Source organism: Pholcus phalangioides, unplaced genomic scaffold, assembly GCF_987345545.1.
Source record: "Pholcus phalangioides strain wild (caught in Gottingen) unplaced genomic scaffold, Ppha-v1.0 ptg000005l_1, whole genome shotgun sequence".
NCBI lineage: Eukaryota > Metazoa > Arthropoda > Arachnida > Araneae > Pholcidae > Pholcus > Pholcus phalangioides.
In genome coordinates, this window is record NW_028301598.1 from 10915481 (window position 1) to 10938725 (window position 23245).

At 38.7% G+C, this 23245-nt stretch overlaps 1 protein-coding gene across 1 annotated transcript in view; it reads right to left on the minus strand.

Moving 5' to 3' along the window:
• Positions 1-4828: 4828 nt before the first annotated feature.
• Positions 4829-23245, minus strand: part of Alg10 (alpha-1,2-glucosyltransferase Alg10) — a 54548-nt gene continuing 36131 nt past the window's right edge. The window contains exon 4 of the mRNA XM_089232312.1: positions 4829-5862. Within this exon, the coding sequence (XP_089088438.1) occupies positions 5014-5862 (849 nt within the window). The 3' untranslated portion in view covers positions 4829-5013. The remainder of the gene's footprint in view (positions 5863-23245) is intronic.

A 23245-nucleotide genomic window follows, 5' to 3' on the forward strand; every position in this document is an offset into this window, starting at 1 on the left:
CGTGCTTCCGATCCGTACCTGGAAGATGCGGCGAGCGAGAAAGTTCTTAATGAAAATGGGCAAGTTGCCCCGCAAGCCGCAATTATAGAGGTCGGAAAGAATTCCGTGCCTCCATGTACGATCGTAGGCCTTTTCTATATCGAAAAATATAGCTATCATATGCTCCCTCTTTACGAATGCTTGTCTTATTGATGTCTCAAGGCGTAACAGATTGCATGTTGTGGACCTGAACCGTCTAAAGCCGCTTTGATGTTGGGATAAAATATTGTTAACCTCAAGGTAGTGCATAAGGCGATAGTTGACCATGCGTTCCATAAGTTTGCACAAACAGCTGGTCAGTGTGATAGGTCTTTAACTACACTGCTCAAAACAATTAGGGGAGCAAACAAAAAAGTGAAGAAAACCGTGCGAGACAGCCACGTATTGGCATACAATGGATAGTACACGCGTATCAATGCGCAATACAGAAAAAAGACGTAAAAAAATTTGGAATTAAGCTTTAATTCTTTGAAAATATGGAAAAAACATGAAAAGATGATTTAGGGCAACAATTTGGTTACATGTAAACGATAGAAAAAAGTACTATTTAGACATGATGCATGAGTTTTAATAGGGCGTGTGGTCTCCTCGAACAGCTAAGACTGCTGCACACCTGTTTGCCATGGATGCGATCAGGTTATCGATCAGACTTTGGGGAATCTCGGACAGTAACAGGCAGACATATTGCATGTTGTGGACCTGAACCGTCTAAAGCCGCTTTGATGTTGTGATAAAATATTGTTAACCTCAAGGTAGTGCATAAGGCGATAGTTGACCATGCGTTCCATGAGCTTACATAGACAACTGGTCAAAGCAATAGGTCTGTAACTATTAGGTTGCTGAGGCTTTTTGCCAGGCTTCGGGAATGCAAGAACAATGGCTGCTCGCCACGTGTCAGGAAATGAATGACTGACCCAGATCCGATTAAATAATATGAGTAAATGTGACAGTGATTCTGGTGAGAGATGCCGAATCATGGAATAATGAATGGCATCGGGCCCTACAGCTGAGTCAGGACTTCGCTGCAAGGTCGTCGTCAGTTCATGAAGGGTGAACAATGAATTGTATCCCTCCGGTGTAAAAGACCGGAAGGTGTACGATGTACGTTCGGCCGATGATTTAATGGGATGAAACGATGGGGGATAATTCGCATCACTGGAGACAGTGGCGAAATGGGCGGCCATGGTATCCGCAATATCCCTTACATCGCTGATGATAGTGCCATTGGTGTTTAAAATAGTGATCGGATGAGACTGATAATGACCATTTATTTTTCGGATCCGGTCCCAAATGACTTTGGATGAAGTAGATGAATTGATTCACGTGGTAAACTTGTGCCAGGACTCACGTTGAGCCTGGCGCATGGTTCTTCTCGCTATCGCCTTTGCTTTTAAAAATGCCAACTTGTTTTCATGGGTAGGATACCGCCGGAACCTACTCCATGCTTTCTTTTGTGCTGTAATCGTAAGATTACATTCGTGGTTCCACCAAGGTTTAGGAAATTTAGGAAGTTTCGAGGAGACTTTGGGTATTGTTTCATTTGCTGCAGAGATGATACAACTGGACAAGGTCGACACAGTGGTCGACGTCGGGTTGCGAAACCATATCCTCCGTGATTTCTGCCTTGACCGTCAAGTCTGCCCATCGGGCGGCCACAAGCTTCCACCGAGGAGGACCCTCAGGTATGCTATGGCTTCGATCAAGGTACTTAACCACTAGAGGAAAATGATTGCTCCCGTGGAGGTCCGGATCAACCGACCAGGACCAGTTGGGCAAGAGTGAAGGTGAGCATAATGATAAATCTATTGCAGTGAAACTATTGTTTGGGGCATGGAAATGAGTGAAACTGCCATCATTCATGATGGCGAGGTTCATGTCGTCTAACAGCCGTTCAACCATTTCCGCACGAGGGGTGTTGCTGTTGGAACCCCAAATCATATTATGTGCATTGAAGTCTCCAAGAAGAAAAAATGGTGGAGGTAATGGTGCCGCCTTCTTCGGAGGTAGTGGACTCCCTCCGGAATCCAGCAGAGCAACAGCAGCCACAACTATTGCACGGTTGGTTAGATGAAGTTTGAGTTGACGTGTCAGCTATTGGTTCAGTCTGAGTTGTTACAGATGCTTTGGTGACAGTGTTAGTCTTATTAGCTGACGATGGATTTGCTACCATATTAGAGTATGATCTAGTACCTATTGGAGTTTGGTTAGAGGTTATACGACGGCGTGCTTCGATATACGAGATGTTATTAAGGACCTTGATCTTCTGGATCTCTTTTTCTTCATTCCATTTCGGACATTTCCTGTCATATGCGGGGTGGTCGCCACCGCAATTGACGCACTTGAATGGTGAATTAGTGCAGTTGTCCGAAATGTGGTCCTTCTCACCGCATTTTACGCAGGTGGGTTGGCTGCGGCACACCGTTCGTGAGTGACCGAATTTCTGGCAGTTGATGCATCTAACAGGGTTAGGAATATATCGGCGGATCTTAATATCTTTCGGCAATGTCGGCGATGAGAATGTCAGGATTATGTTACGTGATGGAGGATGGAGCTGGATTGCCATCTTTGCAGCTCATGATAACATCTGCCAAGCATAATCCTTGAGACGCCAGCTCTTCTGTTAGTAGTTCTTCATCCATGTTAATCAAGTTAGTATCTGAAATGACACCACGTGAATAATTCAACGTGGGATGGATTTTGACGGTTATTGGAATGTTTCCAAGAGATGTGAGCTTTTGAACAAGTTCGGATTGTTTGGGAGTGCTAGTTTCAATCAGAAGTTCTCCTGAACGAAGGGCCTTCAGTGATTTTAATGTGCCTACTGTGCCATAGAGAGCTTTATCTATCAAGAATGGTGATGCTTTGGCCAGAGGTTTATCAGTGTCAGAAGAATGCAAGAAGAAAAATGAAACAGTAGTAGCAGGTTCAGTGACAATTGTTTCGCTCATAGCTATACGTTGACGTTTTGGTGCATTTGTATTTTTCCCCATTTTGGAGATAATTTGTTCGGCCCCTATCGGCCATGCCCACCATGGAGCCCTACAAGGGGACGCGCACACGTAACTGATGAAGGTTAGTGGCAACGCCAGGTTAGGTAGGAACTATACTCCACCGAAACAGGCGAGCAGACGCGTTCCAGATCCAAGAGCGACGTGAAGCAGCACCACGAAACCTCACGAAGTCCGGCAGGCCCGGCCCCTCTACCTGCCCAGTAGTGTAACCCCTTCAGCCACCGAGGCGACCAGCCGATTGACCCAGACGGGGCTAATCCAGGCCTCCCGTTTCGGCTGAATCCGAGACCAAAGCTAGCGCATCAGGCTAACCAGGATCCCCATCCCCAGCCTTACGGGTCTCCACGCACGGCAAACACGCAGGTAGACAGCGTCCCAGATAGGGCATACGCTAGAAGCAATGCCCCATCTGGGAGGACCCCTCCCCGCCTGAGCGGAGCTCACAATGAGGGGTTGGACACAAAAGCCAAGGACATGTATATGACAGACAGACGCAAGACAAGTATTGTTAGGTGTATGGAAATAAACATGTAATCTGGGCTATTGAAATGTGAATGATATGAGCACACATATGCGAAGACAATGACGTGTGATAGATTTGGCGTTACCCAGAGTGCATCACGAGGAGGCCTATCACATTACACCCCCACCCCCCAAAATCCAATTTCCCCTACATATGCCTACGTGATAATTACCAATTTTTGTGTGAAAGATTTATCTTGTTCAATATTTTTGTAATCAACCTATTTACCCAGTTGCTGATCGTTTTTTCAATGCTGTTAAAAAATTAAGGTGCGTATACATTAACGCACAGATCGCCGAAATGTACCGGGTTCTAATCCATTTGTAGGTACACAAACTTCCTTTGTGACCCTCTTCTTTCCTTTGTGTTCTTTGAAAACCTGATTCCAGGTGGGTCCAGTTCAAACAGCTGAAGTCTTATTGGCTTTCATGGCCGGCGTTAAATGACTTGCAAACGGTTTCTCCGAAGAAAATCTCCTAGACCATGGCCTAATAACCCGGAAACCGTTTGCAAGTCAGCTGAAGAGTCGTCCACAACGCTGTACATATTATTTTTCTTTTGAACTGAGCCCAACTCCAGCATAAAAATTACTGAACAACCAATGCTTGCATTGCACGATACGCGAGCTAATGTATATGTGCCTTTATTAATGGAGTTGTTAGCTCAAAACATGAATGCAAAACAAAAGCATGGGTGTCTGTAGCCACCCATACCTTAACACAAATATATTAAAATAGCATATTTCCTTACACTAAGTGACCAGCAGCACATTATAAAATCACTCAAGTAGTTTGCAGCATATTTACGGATCACTAGAGTGACCTACAATGCTGTCCCAGATCACCTACTTATGTGGCCCACACTATTCTAAAGTTTGAACTTGCTCTAACATATTTATGAGGCCAGAGTTATGCTTGCTTTGTTTTTTTGCTGCTGTCTTCCATCACATTCCATGATTTTTACTACTGATACCTTTCTGCTGAATTTTTAAGGGCCCAGCTTTAATGGCCTAGAACCCCTTGACAGGCAGCAGGTTGTGTACCCCCTGAATTAGATGGTACAAAATCCAAGCAGTGTCACTGATAATCATTTGATTTGGCTGATTTCAAAGCTTTACCTATCCTGCCGTTAACCTGTATTAAAAAGTCAACTATTTTCGACCAGACAAAGGAGAACACATCTATATTTTTAGAGACAGGAAAATTTTACTCGCATTCACCAGAAAACAAAAAATTGATCGAGGACATTTGTAAACTTGAATTTTGAGCATTTAATAACAAATCGCACACAAAGAACACAATTTTGTATATCATGAATTCAAAATAAAATAAAACTATACGAAATGAAGCTTCAACCATTTCTGTATATTCAAAAAATAAACAAAGCGGAAACAAATACGGGAAAAAAACACTGGAACACAATTTGGCACATATACAAAGACTACCACATGAATCGCTGTATGCTTCTGTCATCGCCATCCCAGTAAAATGGTTTCTGGAGAAATAAGTAAACTGTGATGACATTTATGGCCACAGACAGCATGAACTCGCAATAAATCTGTGTCAATGACTTAAGCTTGATATGAAGGCGGAAAAAAATGAACGGCACAATATAGTACCGGAGTTCTAAGAGCTCGTGCGGAACAATGGACAACACGACGCAGAACACATACAACAGTTTCCAGAACAGATCCTTGTGCTTCAGCTGGTAAAATATCGCCCAACCACAGTAGATGCACAAGGGTATGACCATCACGTGCGTGAAATACATGTTACGGTTAAGAATTTTTTTCCAGATGTAAAACGTGAAGTGGCGATTATCAGCTAACAAATAGGGATGCTCATACGTCAGGTATCTTATGCAGAGGGCAATGCTGGCTGCCGCCAGAATGATTATGAACGTACGTTTCCTAAGCATAGAGACAAACATCCTCAACAGATGCAAGGAGATTAGGAGAGGGGACGTGAAAAATAAGCAGAACAGCAAATAGTAGAAGCACTGTGGAATGTTCATGACCAACTTATGTGCATCCCGGTCGCCAAGCACAAGAGATTTGTTCGTGAAAACAAAACATATGAAACAAGCGCCGGTCACCAAGTATCCGAAATTTATATACATCATATCTGAGAGAACCGGGACCCAATATTGCAGTTGATTGGTGAGTTTAGTTCGAAGTTTCTTGACGTAGTTTGATGATCTGGCAATCTTCGTCTTCTGCGGGGCAGAATGAGGTCCTTTCTGACGGTGATTCTTCGATGATAGTACTTGGAAAACCGGATGTGCAGCAATCTTCATAAGAAAAAAAAATAATTTTAGAAACTATCATATTAAAAAAAATATTGCAAATTTCATAAACAATTTCCCTATTAAGCTGACTTGTATCATTGGGGGAAAGGGGGATAAGCCTGAAGAAACAAAGTTACACTGTGCACTCTCGATAAATCGAAACGCATATAACTTAACAACCCTGGTAACTTGGCATTTATCATTCCCATGGTTGGCACAATACTAAGATATTCAATGGGGGAAAACCTCTCTAACTTGACACATGATGACTACATTCCATTTAAGTCGAATACAATTTATACTAGGGTTATATTTTACAATTCATTTTCAGAAATCCTACAAAAAAATTGTTCAAAAATTTTTATGACATTACTATTGTGTGCTTTAAAAATTCTGTTCCATTGTTTCTACTATTTGTTTCTTGATTGATATGTGCCAAAGATCCACCCTCACACATTTGGATGGGGTTACTGCCCATCAGCATATGAAAAATGATTTTTAAAAAAATGGATTACTTGATTTAAATCAATACCTTTACTTTAAATTAACTGACTGCTTATTAATTAAAATAAATCTTGTAAATTACTGAGAGAATGAATATTTTCATATATCACCTACTTGCTTTTTTCACCATCTCTCAAACTTAATTCAGCATTGATGAATACACTACAAACAAACTACAAGCACAAAATATGAAAACAGTAATTCTGTTTGTGTAACATGAAAGGTCGTTGAGCCCGAATCAACTTCATGGATTAACATTTCTCTCGTAAAGAAAAGGATTCGATTTTACTGGCGCAAGGACCAATTAAGTCAAGCTACGCCAAAAGAAATGACTATAAAAAAGTAAGACAAGACTTGTTCTTGTCATGTCAATAGGTGAAAGTACGTATGAAACGTAAAACGATGACATAGATTGTAAAAACTATAATTTGTCGTATAGACCAATGGCTTTGATGAATTCAAAAATGTGAGATGCATAGCAATGGTCAGATAAAATGTCATGAAGTGAAAGATGACTCTGACCAAAAGCGGTCGTAAAATGATGCCGATGGTGTGAACAAGTAAAAGCATGAACAATGGTCAATGGACTTCTTCTATGAGTGCCCTCATATGGAGACCGTTAGAGAACACATGAAGGGAACGAGCAGCAAAAAGTCTATAAAATGAGGGATTGAAAATGTCACGATGAAGTGGATGATCTGGTAAAGACTTCATTTTGATGAAATATTTTAAAGAAAGTTGCTGACGTCTTAATTTAATGGATGGCTCATTCAGGCCTAGAAGTGAAAATTTGAAAAAAAAAGTAGGAAAAATAGGAACACCATTGACAAAAAATAGGAGGGAAAAAATGGAATTGCCAAATTATCATAGCATATAAAAATGTTGTGCCCTTAAGATTCACACCTTATATACTTAAATTATAGTATTATCTATATATATTTTAAGAAACTCAAGTTCTCTAACAAATTTAAAAATCTCTCATTTTCACAGAATTTGGTATCGAAAACAATGTAAATAAACAAAACTAAAAAGAAATTAATCAAATTTCTACTGTTACTTGAAAAGTCCAACAATTGATCGTGATCCATTTTTCCCCGTGCTTTTCGAAGAAAGTAAAAAACCTGTCTAGGTGCCATAGAAATGTAACCCATGCATGCTTAACCCATTGTCCACGGGTCGAATGTGGCCCGGGAGTGATCTGTTGTGGCTCACAACTTCAAATCTTATTTTGTAAAAATGAACCAAGCGACACTTCCAGATCGTTCAAGCAACCCTGCAGCACAGATTCAGGTCATTCAAGTGGTGGCACATTTAAAATAAGGGGCCGTTCAAGTATTGTGGCAGCAAAGTTTTAGCGAGTTTTGAGCAAAAAGTCAGCAAAACTCTGACCCTCCCCCTTTCAGCAAAATTTCGTCAGCGCTCTGCCTCTTACCTCCTAACGCATAGTGGTGTGATCAGAGACGTACGTGGGAGGGGAGATCTTGGTTGGGGGCTCGTGGTCCTCGTCCCCCAGACGATCAAAAATATATTTAATCAAAAATTATTTTTTTTTATAATTAAAATTTCGAAAGAAAATATCTTATTATAATGAATTTTTGTCAATTTCAATATTATTTGAAAGCTAAGAACTCAAAATTTATTTTTAAGAAATTCATTGCGACCCTACCTCTAAGCCCATAGGTAATCCTTGACCCGCGGTAAACACTTGGCCTGTCCCTCTCAAACCTAATTTTGTAAAAATGAACCAAGTGGCACATTCACAGATCGCTTAAGTGACCCGTGACAATTCCAGACCATTTAAGAGATTTGTGGCACAGTTTTAGAGCACTGTCGCGGCCACTAGTGCGGTTTTATGTCACTCAAGTTATCCGCGGCTCATTCCCAGCTTTACTTAAGTGATCCGCGGCATAATCACGGATCACTTGTATAACGCGCGGCACAGGTCCAAAGCACTTGGATCCGCTAAGTATTTAGAGATCACTAAAGTGGCTCTGTAGGGGACACAGTAGGGGGAATGTTAGTTCAGGTGCCCACAAACTAGCGAAAACTTTTACTCGTTTTTGGCACACTGAGTAAGATGCCATTAAGAATATTTCATATTTTTATAAAGGGTGGGTGATGAAGTAAGCATCATCCTAACACCCCCTCCCCATCGATGCTGACGTAATACTTGAATGACCCCGAAAATAAAGAAACTTGAAAGTTATTTTCTGAAGGTTAAAAAAAAACTGGGTTTAGAGAGCGGCTAAAATCGGCTCGTCCTGCCCCCGTAAAACCAGACGTTGCTCTGGCTCTGCCCCGTAAAGCCGGGTTTTCGTAGGAGTAGAACTTTTGCGCCGTGTGCAGCGTGAAAACGCTGATTGGTTAAAAACTTGAAATTCAGGTTTTTTTTGACCAATCAGACTTTTCCCGATGCGCCAGGAGCAGGTTTTCCATGCCGCGCGCAACGTGAATCACCCAGCGCAACACGCCGTCCCCTCACCAATAAAAAAGGCACTGCTGTTTTCCTACAGAGAGCAATACTGCTCACGACAGCGATTTACGGCGGGCCTGATTGGCGGATTGCTTCTCAATTAGTTGAATGCGTCGTGTGCCGCGCGTTTCACCGATCTTTTCATTTTTCTTGTGTTCTCTTTCCCTTTCCGTCAAACCGGAGCATGCAGCCGATAGAGTAGCTGACCCCAGGGCCATATACTACAATATAGCCGCCCTGATCTGATGCGCCACACTTAGAAAACACAAATTCGTAGCGTGATTATGTAACATTTCTGCTGAAGCGAAATGATCCAGTTCAGTTCACGCGGCGCGAAACGCCTACTAGGAAAACCCGGCTTTGAACGCTCGTTACGAGATAGAAATCTATAGTCTCTCGTGGAACCTCTTGTGTGTGGATAGAGCCTGTCCCTACCCCCTCCCTTTTTTTTACCTTATTATTTATGACAACCGATCTCCCAAACAGATTCTCTTTCCCTACTGGACTTCACTTTTTAGCACTCGGACTATACGGTACGGGGTGAAAAGACACACTTGTCGTCGTCCCCTGCTCCAATGGAACTGGAAAAAAATTTCCCCTCTTTTTTTCAGTAGCGAGTTGTGATGTGAATAAAATACGTGAAAAAGGGACGGAAAGCAGTGACATTTTGCGGTTTCTCGCAATTTTCGTAGGGAGATATTGGCCGTAAACAAAAGGAGGAAGGGATAAAATAGGAATAGTAGGAAAGAATTGGAATAAAATAGGACGACTGCGACGAAAGTAGGAAAATAGGAGGACATTTCTAAAAAATAGGAAAAGTAGGAAAAATAGGAGCGCTGCGAGGTCTGCTCATTGCATTCAACATACAGGCTCTCCATTGGAGACATCCGGAAAGCTCCCGAGCAAATCCGGAGGACGAGATGGTGGACTGGGTCGAGCACACTCAGATAGCTCAGAGGTGCTGACCTGTATACAATGGAGCCGAAGCCAAGCTTTGATCTTATGAGGGCTTTATACAAGTGAATGAGCGACTTATGGTCTGCTCCCCATGTTGTAGAAGAGATGACCTTCAAGAGGTTCATCGTCTTCATGCAGCGAGTTCTTAACTGTGAAATATGAGGTTTGAAAGTGTTTCTTGTCAAATGTGATGCCCAGAAATTTAGTATTTTCTACTATTGGCATCTGATTACTATTTAAAAATAATTGTGAGTCATCATGAAGCTCTCGACGCCGGCAAAAGTGCACAACGAGTCTTGTCGGAGGAGAAAGAGAAGCCGTTATCGTAAGCCCACTTGCTGATCTTGTTGAGTGCAGTTTGTAACTGTCTCTCGGCTGACCTCATATTTGCTGATTGGTATATATTAGCAGATCATCCACATAAAGTGTATGAATTTAAAAATGCGAGATGCATCGCTATTGTCATTTAAAATGTCATGAAGTGAAAGATGACTATGACCAAAAGCGGTCGTAAAATGATGACGATGATGTGAACAAGTAAAAGCATGAGCTATGGTCAATGGACTTTGACAATGAAGGCACTCTGGTTGACTCTCTCGTAATAATAAATATGATTGTGTGAGGCGACTGTGTCCTATGCGCAACCGGGCAAGCAGAACTTCCTCCTTTCGGTTAGTTCTGCAGCTCGAACGCCAAAGGCCAAGTGTAGGCTTGATGGCATGTTTATTATTTATTTGATTGTTCCAGTGCTCCTGCCAGCGGCGATGCATCACTTCCCGGAGGATTGAGAAGTGGTCACTGGCAGGTACCAAAAGGTTATTGTCAATGTTAGTTGTTGTTCGAGCTGCGTTGTATGCTTTTTCGTTGCCCAGTATTCCTACATGACCTGGTACCCAGTAAAATTTTACTGTGGTACCATGATGAATGAGGTAATGCAGTTCATGAAAAATGGCATGAATGAATGGATGAGTGTGAAACGTACAGGAACACAGTGCTTGTAATGCGCTGAGAGAGTCACTATAAATGATGCATCGTCGGTGGCGTTTGCGTCGTACATGACGTAGAGCCTGAAGGATTGCGTACAGCTCTGCCGAATAAATAGAGAATGTGTCGGGAAGTTTGAAAGATGTCTCCTCACAGCAGATGTAGGCACAACCGACATGGCCAGGGCTCTTGGAGCCGTCGGTATATATGGGGAAGTAACTGTTGTACCTACCCCTGTGCCTAAAGAATATCTGTCGATATATGACATCTGCTGTGGTGGCTCTTGGGAATAATGATAATGAAAGAGAGACACATCATGAGCGATTGAAAATTACACGATGAAGTGGATGATCTGGAAAAGATTGATATAATATTTCAAGGAAAGTAGCTTACATATTGATGTCAGTCATGGCTCGTTGCATTCGACATACAGGCTCTCCATTGGAGACGTCCGGAAAGCTCCAGAGCAAATCCGCAGGGCGAGATGGTGGACTGGGTCGAGCACACTCAGATAGCTCCGAGGTGCCGACCCGTATACAATGGAGCCGTAGTCAAGCTTTGATCTTATTAGAGCTTTATATAAGTGGAGGAGCGACTTTCGGTCTGCTCCGCACGATGTAGAAGAGATGACCTTCAAGAGGTTCATCGTCTTCATGCAACGAGCTCTTAATTGCAAAATATGACGTTTGAAAGTTAGTTTCTTGTCGAATGTGATGCCGAGGAATTTTGTATTTTCTACTATTGGTATTTGACTATTGTTTAAAAACAATTGTGGGTCATCATGAAGGTCTCGACGCAGACAAAAGTGCACAGCGACAGTCTTGTCGGCGGAGAAAGAGAAGCCATTATCATGAGCCCACTTGCTGATCTTGTTGAGAGTGGTTTGCAAATGTCTCTCGGCTGACCTCATATTCACTGATTGGTAAGATATCAACAGATCATCCACGTAGAGTGCGCCAGTGACAGACAACGGGAGTTGGTTCAACACCCCGTTGAGTCTTAAAATGAAAAGTGTTACACTTAAAATGCTACCTTGAGGTACACCTTGTTCTTGAATTTGGGGAGCTGATAATGTGATTCCGATCCGTACCTGAAAAATGCGGCGAGCAAGAAAGTTCTTAATGAAAATGGGCAAGTTGCCCCGCAAGCCGCTATTATAGAGGTCGGAAAGAATTCCGTGCCTCCAAGTACGGTCGTAGGCCTTTTCTATGTCGAAAAATATGGCTAGCAAATGCTCCCTCTTCACAAATGCTTGTGTTATTGATGTCTCAAGGCGTAACAGATTGCATGTTGTAGACCTGAACCGTCTAAAGCCGCTTTGATGTTTCTATAAAATATTGTTAACCTCAAGGTAGTGCACAAGGCCATAGTTGACCATGCGTTCCATGATCTTACATAGACAACTGGTCAAAGCAATAGGTCTGTAACTGTTCGGTTGTTGAGGATTTTTGCCAGGCTTCGGGAATGCAAAAACTATGGCTGCTCGCCAGGTGTCAGGAAATGAATGACGACCCAGATCCGATTAAATAATATGAGTAAATGTGACAGTGATTCTGGTGAGAGATGCCGAATAATGGAATAATGAATGGCATCGGGCCCTACAGCTGAGTCAGGACTTCGCTGCAAGGCCGTCGTCAGTTCCCTCCCATGAATTGTATCCCTCCGGTGTAAAAGGCCGGAAGGTGTACGATGTACGTTCGGCCGATGATTTAATGGAATGAAACGATGGGGGATAATTCGCATCGCTGGAGACAGTGGCGAAATGGGCGGCGAGCACGTGTTCGGAAAACGTAATAAAGGAGCGGGTAAAATTACAACCAATAGAGATAAAGGATGCGAAGTGATATCAAAAATTGGTACAGCGGTTTATTTATATCAGGACCCAAGTTAGAGCGGACAGAGTATAGTCTTATTAGCTGACGATGGATTTGTTACCATATTAGAGTATGATCTACTACCTATTGGAACTTGGTTAGAGATTTTACGACGGCGTGCTTCAATATATGAGATGTTATGGAGAACCTTGATCTTCTGGATCTCTTTCTTCATTCCATTTCGAACTTTCTGTCAAATGTGGGGTGGTCGCCACCGCAATTGGCGCACTTGAATGATGTTGAAGTGCAGTTGTCCGAAATGTGGTCCCTCTCACCGCACTTTACGCAGGTGGGTGGACTATGGCACGCCATTCGTGAGTGACTGAATTTTTGGCAATTGAAAAATCTTACAGGGTTAGGTATGTATGGCTGGATATGGAGGTTATAGTAACAGATTTTAACATCGTTCAGCAATATTGGGGATGAAAATGTCAGGATTATATTTCGTGATGGAGCTAGATTGCCATCTTTGCGGCTCATGATATATGTTTGGCAGATGTTACGCCTTGAGACGCTAGCTCCTGGGTTAGTTCATCTTCATCTATGTTAATCAAGTTAATATCTGAAATGACACCACATGAATAATTCAGTGTGGGATAGATTTTGACTGTTATTGGAATGTCTCCGAGAGATGTGAGCTTTTGAATGAGTTCGGCTTGTTTAGGTGTGTTAGTTTCAACAAGAAGGTCTCCTGAACGAAGAGCCTTCACTGATTTTAATGTGCCTGATGCACCATGAAGAGCTTTATCTACCAAGAATGGAGATACTTTGGCCAGTAGTTTATCGGTATTAGAAGAATGCAGAAAGAAAAATGAGACAGTTCATGGATTTGAAGAAGCAGTTACAGTGACATGTGTTTGATTCGAAGCAGTTGTTTGACATTTTGGTGTGTTTTGATTTTTTCCAACAATTAAACGGGTATTGTTCCACCTACACCTATCATGCGCACCATGGAGCCCTACGAGGGGGCGCGCACACGTAGCCATTGAAGGTTGGTAACAATGTCAGGTTAGGTGAGAGCTACACACCACTGAAACAGGCAAGCAGACGCGTTCAAGATCCACGATCAACGTGAAGCAGCACCAACAAACCTCAATGAAGTCCGGCAAGCCCGGCCCCTCTACCTGCCCAGTAATGTAACCCCTTCAGCCACCGAGGCAACCAGAGCCGATTGACCTGGACGGGCTAATCTAAGCCTCCCGTTTCGGCTGAATTCGAGGCCAAAGCTAGCGCATCAGGCTAACTAGGATTCCCATCTCCAGCCTTACGGGTCTGTGCCCGAGTGGCGCAGTGGTAAAGATGCTCGTCTTCCACTATGAAGGTTACAACCATCAAGGTCCATAGGTCCGAATCCAGGCATAGAACATTAGAAGCAAGTTCTTTACCTACCGAGCCTAGGGTGACCACCGATGGATGGAGCCTTCATTTTCCACCCAACTCCACTGGTTTGGAAATTGCCGTATGGCGATATATGGCCAGAGTTGGTATGCGGTGTAGTAGTAGTAGCCTTACGGGTCTCCATGCACGGAAAACACGAGGGTAGACAGCGTCCCAGATAGGGCATACCGCGAGAAGCAATGCCCGTCTGGGAGGACCCCTCCCCGCCTGAGCGGGGCCCACAATGAGAGGTTGTACACAAAAGACGAGAACATGGACAGGACAAAACAAGACGTAAGACAAGTACTGTAAGATGTGTGAAAATAAACGTAATCTGGGCTATTGAAAATGAATGATATGAGCACAAATATGCGAAGACAATGACGTGTGATAGATTTGGCGTTACCCAGGGTGCACCACAAGGAGGCTTATCACATTACACCCCCGTAAAGAAAAGTGTTTTTATTTCCTTCCTCTTTGAAATGAATGCCTGGTGGCGATTCAGTATCACATTTGGTGCAAAGTTTCTTGATTCACTCAATGTACAACCAAAGGGTCATTCACACTATCAACTAAATGAAAAACATTTTGACAAGTTTCTTGCGCGATTGATGGATGCATTTATTATTATGTGTTTCCAACCTTCATAGTGTTGCTTAGTAAATTGCACACATTTTTATTCTTTCACAGATTTAATGAGTTTTGGTAAAAAAACGAGCAAACTTTAAACTTTTTCACATTTTGCATTAAAATTTCAAGTCCAAAAGTATTTGTGTTTTGGTACAACATCTATTATTTTAAATCAGCAATTAAGTGCGCTTAATTCAAGGCTTCATACAAAAACTAATTTATCTGTTTTTTATCGTGGAACCCTACTGCCCCATTGAATGCATTGCAAAAACTTAGTGCAGTTATTAGATCCCTATGTTTTTCTGAAATTTTTTCCATGCACAAAATCTAGAAATAGAACAGCTATCCATCTGCACTGTATCTAAGGATTAGGTTGAAGTCTACGTGTACCTGATCTTCTATATTTCTTTTAATCAACAACTTTATAGCATTTCAATAGCATGCATACATACCATACTAGGTTAATAGTATTTAAATTGTGGTTTCAATCATGATTTAAATTGGTGTACCCCACTACCCATTATTCCTCTGTGCAGAACCTGAAAACTTAACCCGTGGACTACGAAAGTTACAGATAGACGTTAATGATTTCTGAAATTTTTGAGCAAGAGGATGGTCGAGAAAGCTAGATCAAAATGTTTTAAGTGAGAGGAAGAAAATTATTTTGGACAATAGCATAGCTCATTTACAAATAGCAGATCTTCCAGCAATCAAAATATGTATTTTCCCACCTAATTCTGGATTATTCTCAATAAGAAAACTTTTCATACAAAATTGTGGATCAAAACATTTTATGAATTTGTAGATGATGGAATACAAGATCATTCAACAATATACAGGTATGCATATAGAGTAGAACCCAGATTATCCAGGCTAATGGTAGGGAAGGTGAACACGGATAATCAAAAAACACAGTTAAACCGCCGGAAGTAAAAAAAAATTATTTAAAATGACAAAATGGAAAAAAAAAAAATTATATATTTTATCTATTTAAAATGACTATCCATTGTATACATTTTTATTATCGGTGTGAAAAAATCTAATAAAAAAATTACACTTACTGAAGGATAGCCACACTACTAATATACTGGGTTTCATTGATGGCAGAAATACAATGGAACCTCAATTACCCAGGGTAACATTGGAAAACGTGATCACTGGATAACTAAAAAGCATGGTTGTCCTTTCCCTGTCAGCCATTCAGCACAGTTATAAAATGTACAACAAGAATGGCACAAGGAACATCATTGGACCAGTCGATGAGCCATGCTGTCACATGACTGCATACAAAGTTACATATTCTTGTGTCTTATCTTTCAGTTTCAAAAAAAGCATTGCATTTCGACTACTAGAATTTCCAGTAATTGGCTGTAAATCTTCAAGTACCAATCACCCCAGGACAATGTCCGGTTCTTATGTGTGCATATGCAGCTGCAGTTTCAAGGCGTTGCATAGGAGGTCATCTCTAAGAATATTGAAGGGGGAGTGGTTCTGTAAAAGAATGAAGAAATCCAGTTCTACGAAATGGAAATGTTTGTTGTCCTCACAAAATCTTACATAGCCGTGGGGGAAAAAAATCAACAGCAACATGGATAGGGAAGACCTAAACATGAAATTTTCGCAGCACGATTAACCCGCTTCCCAGTTAATCTGTGCACGAATATATAATCAATGTTCTATTGTACATACATAAACAATTTTAAATATTGTTAAAGGTCAAATAAAATAAAAGGTCTCTAATTTGACATCTACTAAGTCAACATGTTTTTTTATCTTTTTGGGGTGTCAAGTTATCGAGGTTTCGCTGTATTTTCAAGTCATTGGTATTGCAATTTTTTCTGTTATGAATTTGAGAGACTTATTTACAGGGAAGGGTTATGGCCAGAAGCGGCAGATTTTGGTGATAAGTGGCCAAAAAAATCAGAATGAAGGAGGGCAGTAAAACTATAAATCTGTATCTGATATATTGCAATTATTTTCCCCCACACCCACCCATTATTCCACTTTCCTGAATGGTGAGGTTATAGAAGTTCACAAGCATCACAATAATTTAAACAAGGAAAATGGGTCTCAGACTTCATAAAACTTGACATCATGCTTAGTTAGATATCAGTGAAAAATATAATGAACATTTTTCAAAGATGTAAAATATCCTCATTTAGCAACATTTAACTTGCAACAGGAATGGATCTAGAGCAGGGGTTCTTAACCTATGAGTCGTGAGCTACCCCAAACTTAAGTTGCAGGGGCATCCATGATGGGTCACACATATCCAGTTACAGCCAGGGGGGTCATTCCATTTCAAATCACCCGGCAAAATGCCAAAATGACACCCATAATCTCAGATTTCAATGATATTTTTTTATTTGTTGCATTTACCATCCTTATTAACCGTGTGAAATATTATTTGCATATCTCTAAAACTTTTTGAGAAAAAAAAATGTTGAAATTTGTCAAAAACTGATGCAGATGACTTTTCCGAGGCTCAATTTTTAAGCGGCATTGTTTGAGAAAATAAATCATAACTTTTTCAATATATTCAAGTGAAATTTTCACTAAAGTGTTCACAAAAACATACAGAATATGAATAAAAATAATTCATACACTTACATTTGAAATTTACATGCAAAAAAATTATGTAAACTTTGTTTTTGTGGAATTTTTCGTTAGAAAAAATACAATTTTTCAAACGTATTTTTAGACCAGAGGCACAGCAGTTACCAAAACAACTTTTATTTTAAATTTCTCCTAAATATATGAAGTAAAATACTGGAGAAAAAAAATAATGGTTTTTTGACCGTTAATATGATTATTGGCTCGCAACACAAAATTCATCGAAATAAGACTGGATCGTTCCGATTTCAAATCATTCAACTAGATACTGAAATGCAACCCATCATCCCGGATTCCAATTATTATTTTTTGTTTATTGCTTCTACTATGCTTGTTGACCATGCAAAGTTTCATGTACATATCTCAAATATTTTTTGAGAAAAGAAATGTTTTCTAACCTCACGAATGGCGTCTCTTAGGCTAACCCCATTCAAGCAATATTATTTGTGAAAATATATCATAACTTTGCAGATTTTCAATACATTCAAGTGAAATTTCCACTAAAATGCTCACAAAAAAATGTAGATTATGACTAGGAAAGAAAATTTAAACCTTTGCATTAAAAAATTAGATTGCAAAAAAATTGTTGAAATTTAATTTTTGATTCTTTTTACAATAAAAACACAATGGCTCACCTTTGCTTTTTCATTTACAAAAGCTCTCCTGCTTTTCGCACAGCATATTCAGTGACATTGAACTCTTCAGATTTTTTTCCGTGTTCCCCTTTCTTAAGGCAGGGGCCAGAGTTAAAATTTACAGTTTTCCCCTTGTTGTGATGGCTAAATTGAGTCTTATTTCTAATTAACTTTATTAAAATAATCATATTTGCTTTATGTTTAATTTCTTCATTAAGTGTGCTCTGAGATTCATTTTCTGGTAATTGTTCTTCAAAAACTTTACAAACATTTGATTTTAAAGTGTTGCAAGCAGATTCAACTTTTCTTTTGGCATTGTTTGACTTGCACTGTGGAGCTACCCTATGAAGTTTAATTGGTGACTCTTCTATGTTCTGTAGCGATGAATTTATTTCTTTAAGAGCTTCTTGTTTAATAATTGACATTTTCCCAAGTTACTTCTCTACATTACTATCACTGTTCATCTCTTCACAGTATTCAGTTTCTTCACCTACTTTATTGTTGTTTATATTCACTGTCCCTACAGGCATGGCATATTTTTTGCCCTGGAATTGATTTTGTACAACCATTTATTTCATTTATACATGAAAAATACAAGTTTACTATCCTTAAACCTTTTGTTATTTTTTTCTTATGACATTTTAAAGGATTAAAGCATGCTTTCAGATATATTTCATACTTTGAGAAAAAAGCTCTATGATGCTTAAACACACAGTAGATAAATGTTAAGAACTTGCTCCACTCCTCAATATTGATGTCCGATGGGGCCAATGATGTAATGGGTAACAGATTTTACACTTTGCATAACACTTTTTACGACAGTCAGATCCAGTTTCTTTTCCAACACTATAAATTTCAAGTGTATTTTCTGAAATTTTACTCTGAATTCCAAAATCTATATATATAAAATTGATTTTGTGTGCGTGCGTGCGTGTGTGTTCTCTATACAAATCTACAATTTTAGATCGATCGTCGCCAAATTTTGCATATATACCAAATGGGACCCTACTTGAACGATAGGCTACTTTAAAATTTCGTCAGACCAGGGCAAATGCCCCAAATGGGCAAAAAACTGTCCGGCAACAACGGTTTTTGGGCCTCAACAATCACTTTCCGAACGTTTACTTTGGTTACCGTGGTTCCCTAGCAATGCGTTTCAGACGTGTATATGCCTTTACAACGGTTTGTCACTTCTTTAATCCTGTTAGTATATGTATAATAGTTTATGCCTTTATAATGGTTTGCCACTTTATTCAATCCTCCCAGTAATGAGAGCTTTTTGAATAGACACCATCATCAGCATCACTTTGAGGGTAAGGCAAAGGATGATGCCCCATAGAAATCAGTGTTAAAATTGCCGATTTTACTGTAGAAATGCTGAAATTTTGTGGAGTTTTCTGTCACATACATAATTTTAAAAATTGTATTGAATTCTAGATTTCTGAAATATTGAGTTCGATTAGAGATATACGAAGCCCAGGAGATCAAATATGAAGTGATTAGCCAGACCTACTTTTGATTTGGATATCCATGCAATAACATTGATTTCAACTTTTTATTTATATCCTCAAGCATGAAAATTAATGTCTCCGTATTGTCTTTTGATATTTATTTGCATGAATTCGTGTAGGTTAGGATATTTTAAAATTAATTATGAGCCCGTAAAATGTGGATCGAAAAAACTCCACAGCCTTTAATTAAGCATTTTTTTGAAAGCTGAAATAGGCAGATGGGTAACTTGTAGTTCAGGGGGGGTGGAGGTTTATCGAAATACCTAGCGCCCCTTAAAAAAGGAAAAATATATATTCATTTCTACGTTTCTGTAAATCTAGATTTAATTATTTCATGAATCGCGAAGTCGTTATATTGGTTAACTTGCACACAGTTTGTATGTCCCTCAAGAAAAAGAGAGGGAGATATCACGTGATCCAAAAAAGGTTCATTGAAGAAAACCCGGGCAGCGCTGGGTATTATAGCTAGTGATGATATAAAATATTTAGCTCAAATGGAAATTGTGTTATCATAAGAAACATTTGCTAACCCTGGAGTAGGCTACTTTATGGAGTACATCCTCTGTCTTCAGCAAGATCATAATTGAGACTTGCATCATTTGATGGGGGTGGGGGCAGTTTAGTTCTAACACTTTTGTTTTAGTTTTCGCAATGAAGCAGCAGCAGTGACTTTATCATCACTTGCTGGAATGATAAAGTCTTATAATTAAATAAGACACCAGTTGCCCTCTGAAGGACAAAGACCAGTGTGCCATGGTTTATATCTTCACAGAAGCTGTTATTTTTTACAAACATCATCACAACAAGAAACATCACATCTAATATATCACCACCAGGCATTATATACATTAGGTTTTCAATTCTACTCTTCCATCTGCCTCAGCTACAAAAATCAGGTTGTATCTGATAATTATTTCATTCTTTGTGATTTGATGGCTCATATTCTGGCTTTTTATCAGCAATTTTAAATTATTTCTTGGGAAAAATCTATATAGGTCTATATTAAATATTATAATGTAGATTTTTTTTCACACAAGTATAACCATTTCATATTTATCATATATATTAAATATATGTTTATTAAAATATATGCTGTAAAAATCAAAGTAATTAAAAAAAAAATTAGCACTGTTGTGGTAAAATAACTTTATAATTAAGCACGTTAAAAAACTTCAGAAAATTAATCTATATATATGATTAATATTATCTGGATTTATCAAATATAAAATAATTCTTTATGCAAAAATATATCAGATTGCAAAAGTTTGTCTTTGTTGCATCATAAGAAATATTTATAGATCAATTAAAAGTGAAATTAATTATTTGGAATTTGAACACTTCTAAGAATCTGAACATGAGGGTTTGATTTAAAAAATTATTTTATTCACCAAAACCTTTTTTTTTTCACCAACTCCCATTTGACACATTACATTAACATTTCTAATTATTTCATGAATTCATTTAATCCTAGAATTTTAAAATTTATTAATTGTTTTGAATTATTGCATTAACTACTCATGAAACTTAATGAATACTGTAATAAATGTATAAGCGTACATGAAAAATAAAATATAAATTTCTTTTTACTAAGCATGAATCATTATATTAAGTCAAAATGTACAAATATAATTAATGTAGTCATATAAGTACAATTGTGTTTTGTTACTCAAATGTATTAACTGTCAAAATAATGTTTACTTTTCTACAGTTTTCTTAATATATTAATATGTTTATTCTTTATATTATGTTTTATTTTTTAGGAGTCAATTTTAAAAAAATTGAAAATTCATGCTGTGCATCCAAAAAAAAGTGTTTAAAAATAAAAAAAATAACAATTAATAAAAAAATTAAATTTAAATGACTTTTTTCCTTTAAGGTTTACATTTTTTCTAGTCATAATCTGCATTTTTTTGTAAGCATTTTAGTAGAAATTTCATTTGAATGTATTGAAAGTCTGCAAATTTATGATATATTTTCACAAATAATATTGCTTGAATGGGGTTAGCCTATGAGACGCCATTCGTGAGGTTAGAAAACATTTTTTTTCTCAAAAAATATTTGAGATATGTACATGAAACTTTGCATAGTCAACAAGCATGGTAGAAGCAATAAACAAAAAATAATAATTGGAATCCGGGATGATGGGTTGCATTTCAGTATCTAGTTGAATGATTTGAGATTGGAACGATCCAGTCTTATTTCGATGAATTTTGTGTTGCAAGCCAGAATAAACATATTAACGGTCAAAAAACCATTATTTTTTTTTCTCCATTATTTTACTTCATATATTTAGGAGAAATTTAAAATAAAAGTTGTTTTGGTAACTGCTGTGCCTCTGGTCTAAAAATACGTTTGAAAAATTGTATTTTTTCTAACGAAAAATTCCACAAAAACAAAGTTTACATAATTTTTTTGCATGTAAATTTCAAATGTAAGTGTATGAATTATTTTTATTCATATTCTGTATGTTTTTGTGAACACTTTAGTGAAAATTTCACTTGAATATATTGAAAAAGTTATGATTTATTTTCTCAAACAATGCCGCTTAAAAATTGAGCCTCGGAAAAGTCATCTGCATCAGTTTTTGACAAATTTCAACATTTTTTTTCTCAAAAAGTTTTAGAGATATGCAAATAATATTTCACACGGTTAATAAGGATGGTAAATGCAACAAATAAAAAAAAATCATTGAAATCTGAGACTATGGGTGTCATGGCTGGGTGATTTGACGTGGAATGACCCAGGGGTTTTTAAACTATTAGCTACGAGGGACTTCTTCAAGATGGACCGAACAAATCCACTTACAGCCATTGGTTCTTAAGCAATGGGTCACGTCATAAACTTGATTTGCAGGGGCTTCTGAATCGGGTTGCACAAATTTACTTACAGCCAGGGATTTTTGAGATTTGGGTCAGGGCCAGAAAATTTGATTTGCAGGAGACATGACTGCAAATTTCATTTGCAGACTCATTCCTACATGAGTCTGTAACATGATATGCCACCTCCAGGATTTCCACCAGTGATCCGTTCCAACCCATGAAATCCCATGAGAGTCATGATGTACCTTTTTTTGGAAAAAATGTTACATTCAGACCTGCCAACCTTGAAAATGCAAAAGTCCTGTAATTTTCTTACAAAAATCCTGCAAACATACCATACTTTCCTGTGCATAATCCATGTAGTGCAAGTCAGAATAAAGAATTAAATGTAAAATTAGCAAAATATGGGTATATTTTTATAAGGTAACAGACTGTGCCTGGATGCAACATTATCTCTGAAAATAACAAACACTTCCTTCAAATTTCTCAAGATTTCATTAAAAACAGGGAGTAAAATTTACTTGTAGATTACAGGACATTTTTGTTCTCCAAGTAACAAAATGAAATGCCACTGTACAACTTATTGCAGTAACTTATGTATACTTTTGTTCTTGAACATGCATATCTTTTGGTGATTTCATTATCTGGAAACATTTTCTTAAGAAGCATAATGGCATTCTCCGCACAAGATAATGATAAGTTATATTCCACAATGAATAATGTAAATAAACACACTGCATGGATAACAGCATCAGAAGCAGAACTGCTTTGAGCAAAATTTAATTTCTTGTGACTTTCCGCGATCTCACAACTGTCTATGTGTTTCTGTGTACAAATGTGTTTTAGGACATCTGATTTGCCTATGTGTGCTACCGAAAAATCACATCTACAAATGAAGCAGAAGACAAACTGCTGGCTCTTCCTTGATTCAATTATGAAAGGATAATCTACCGTGAAACATTTCTTGAAAACACAGATATTTTCGACCAGCCATTGTGCGCTCAAACAC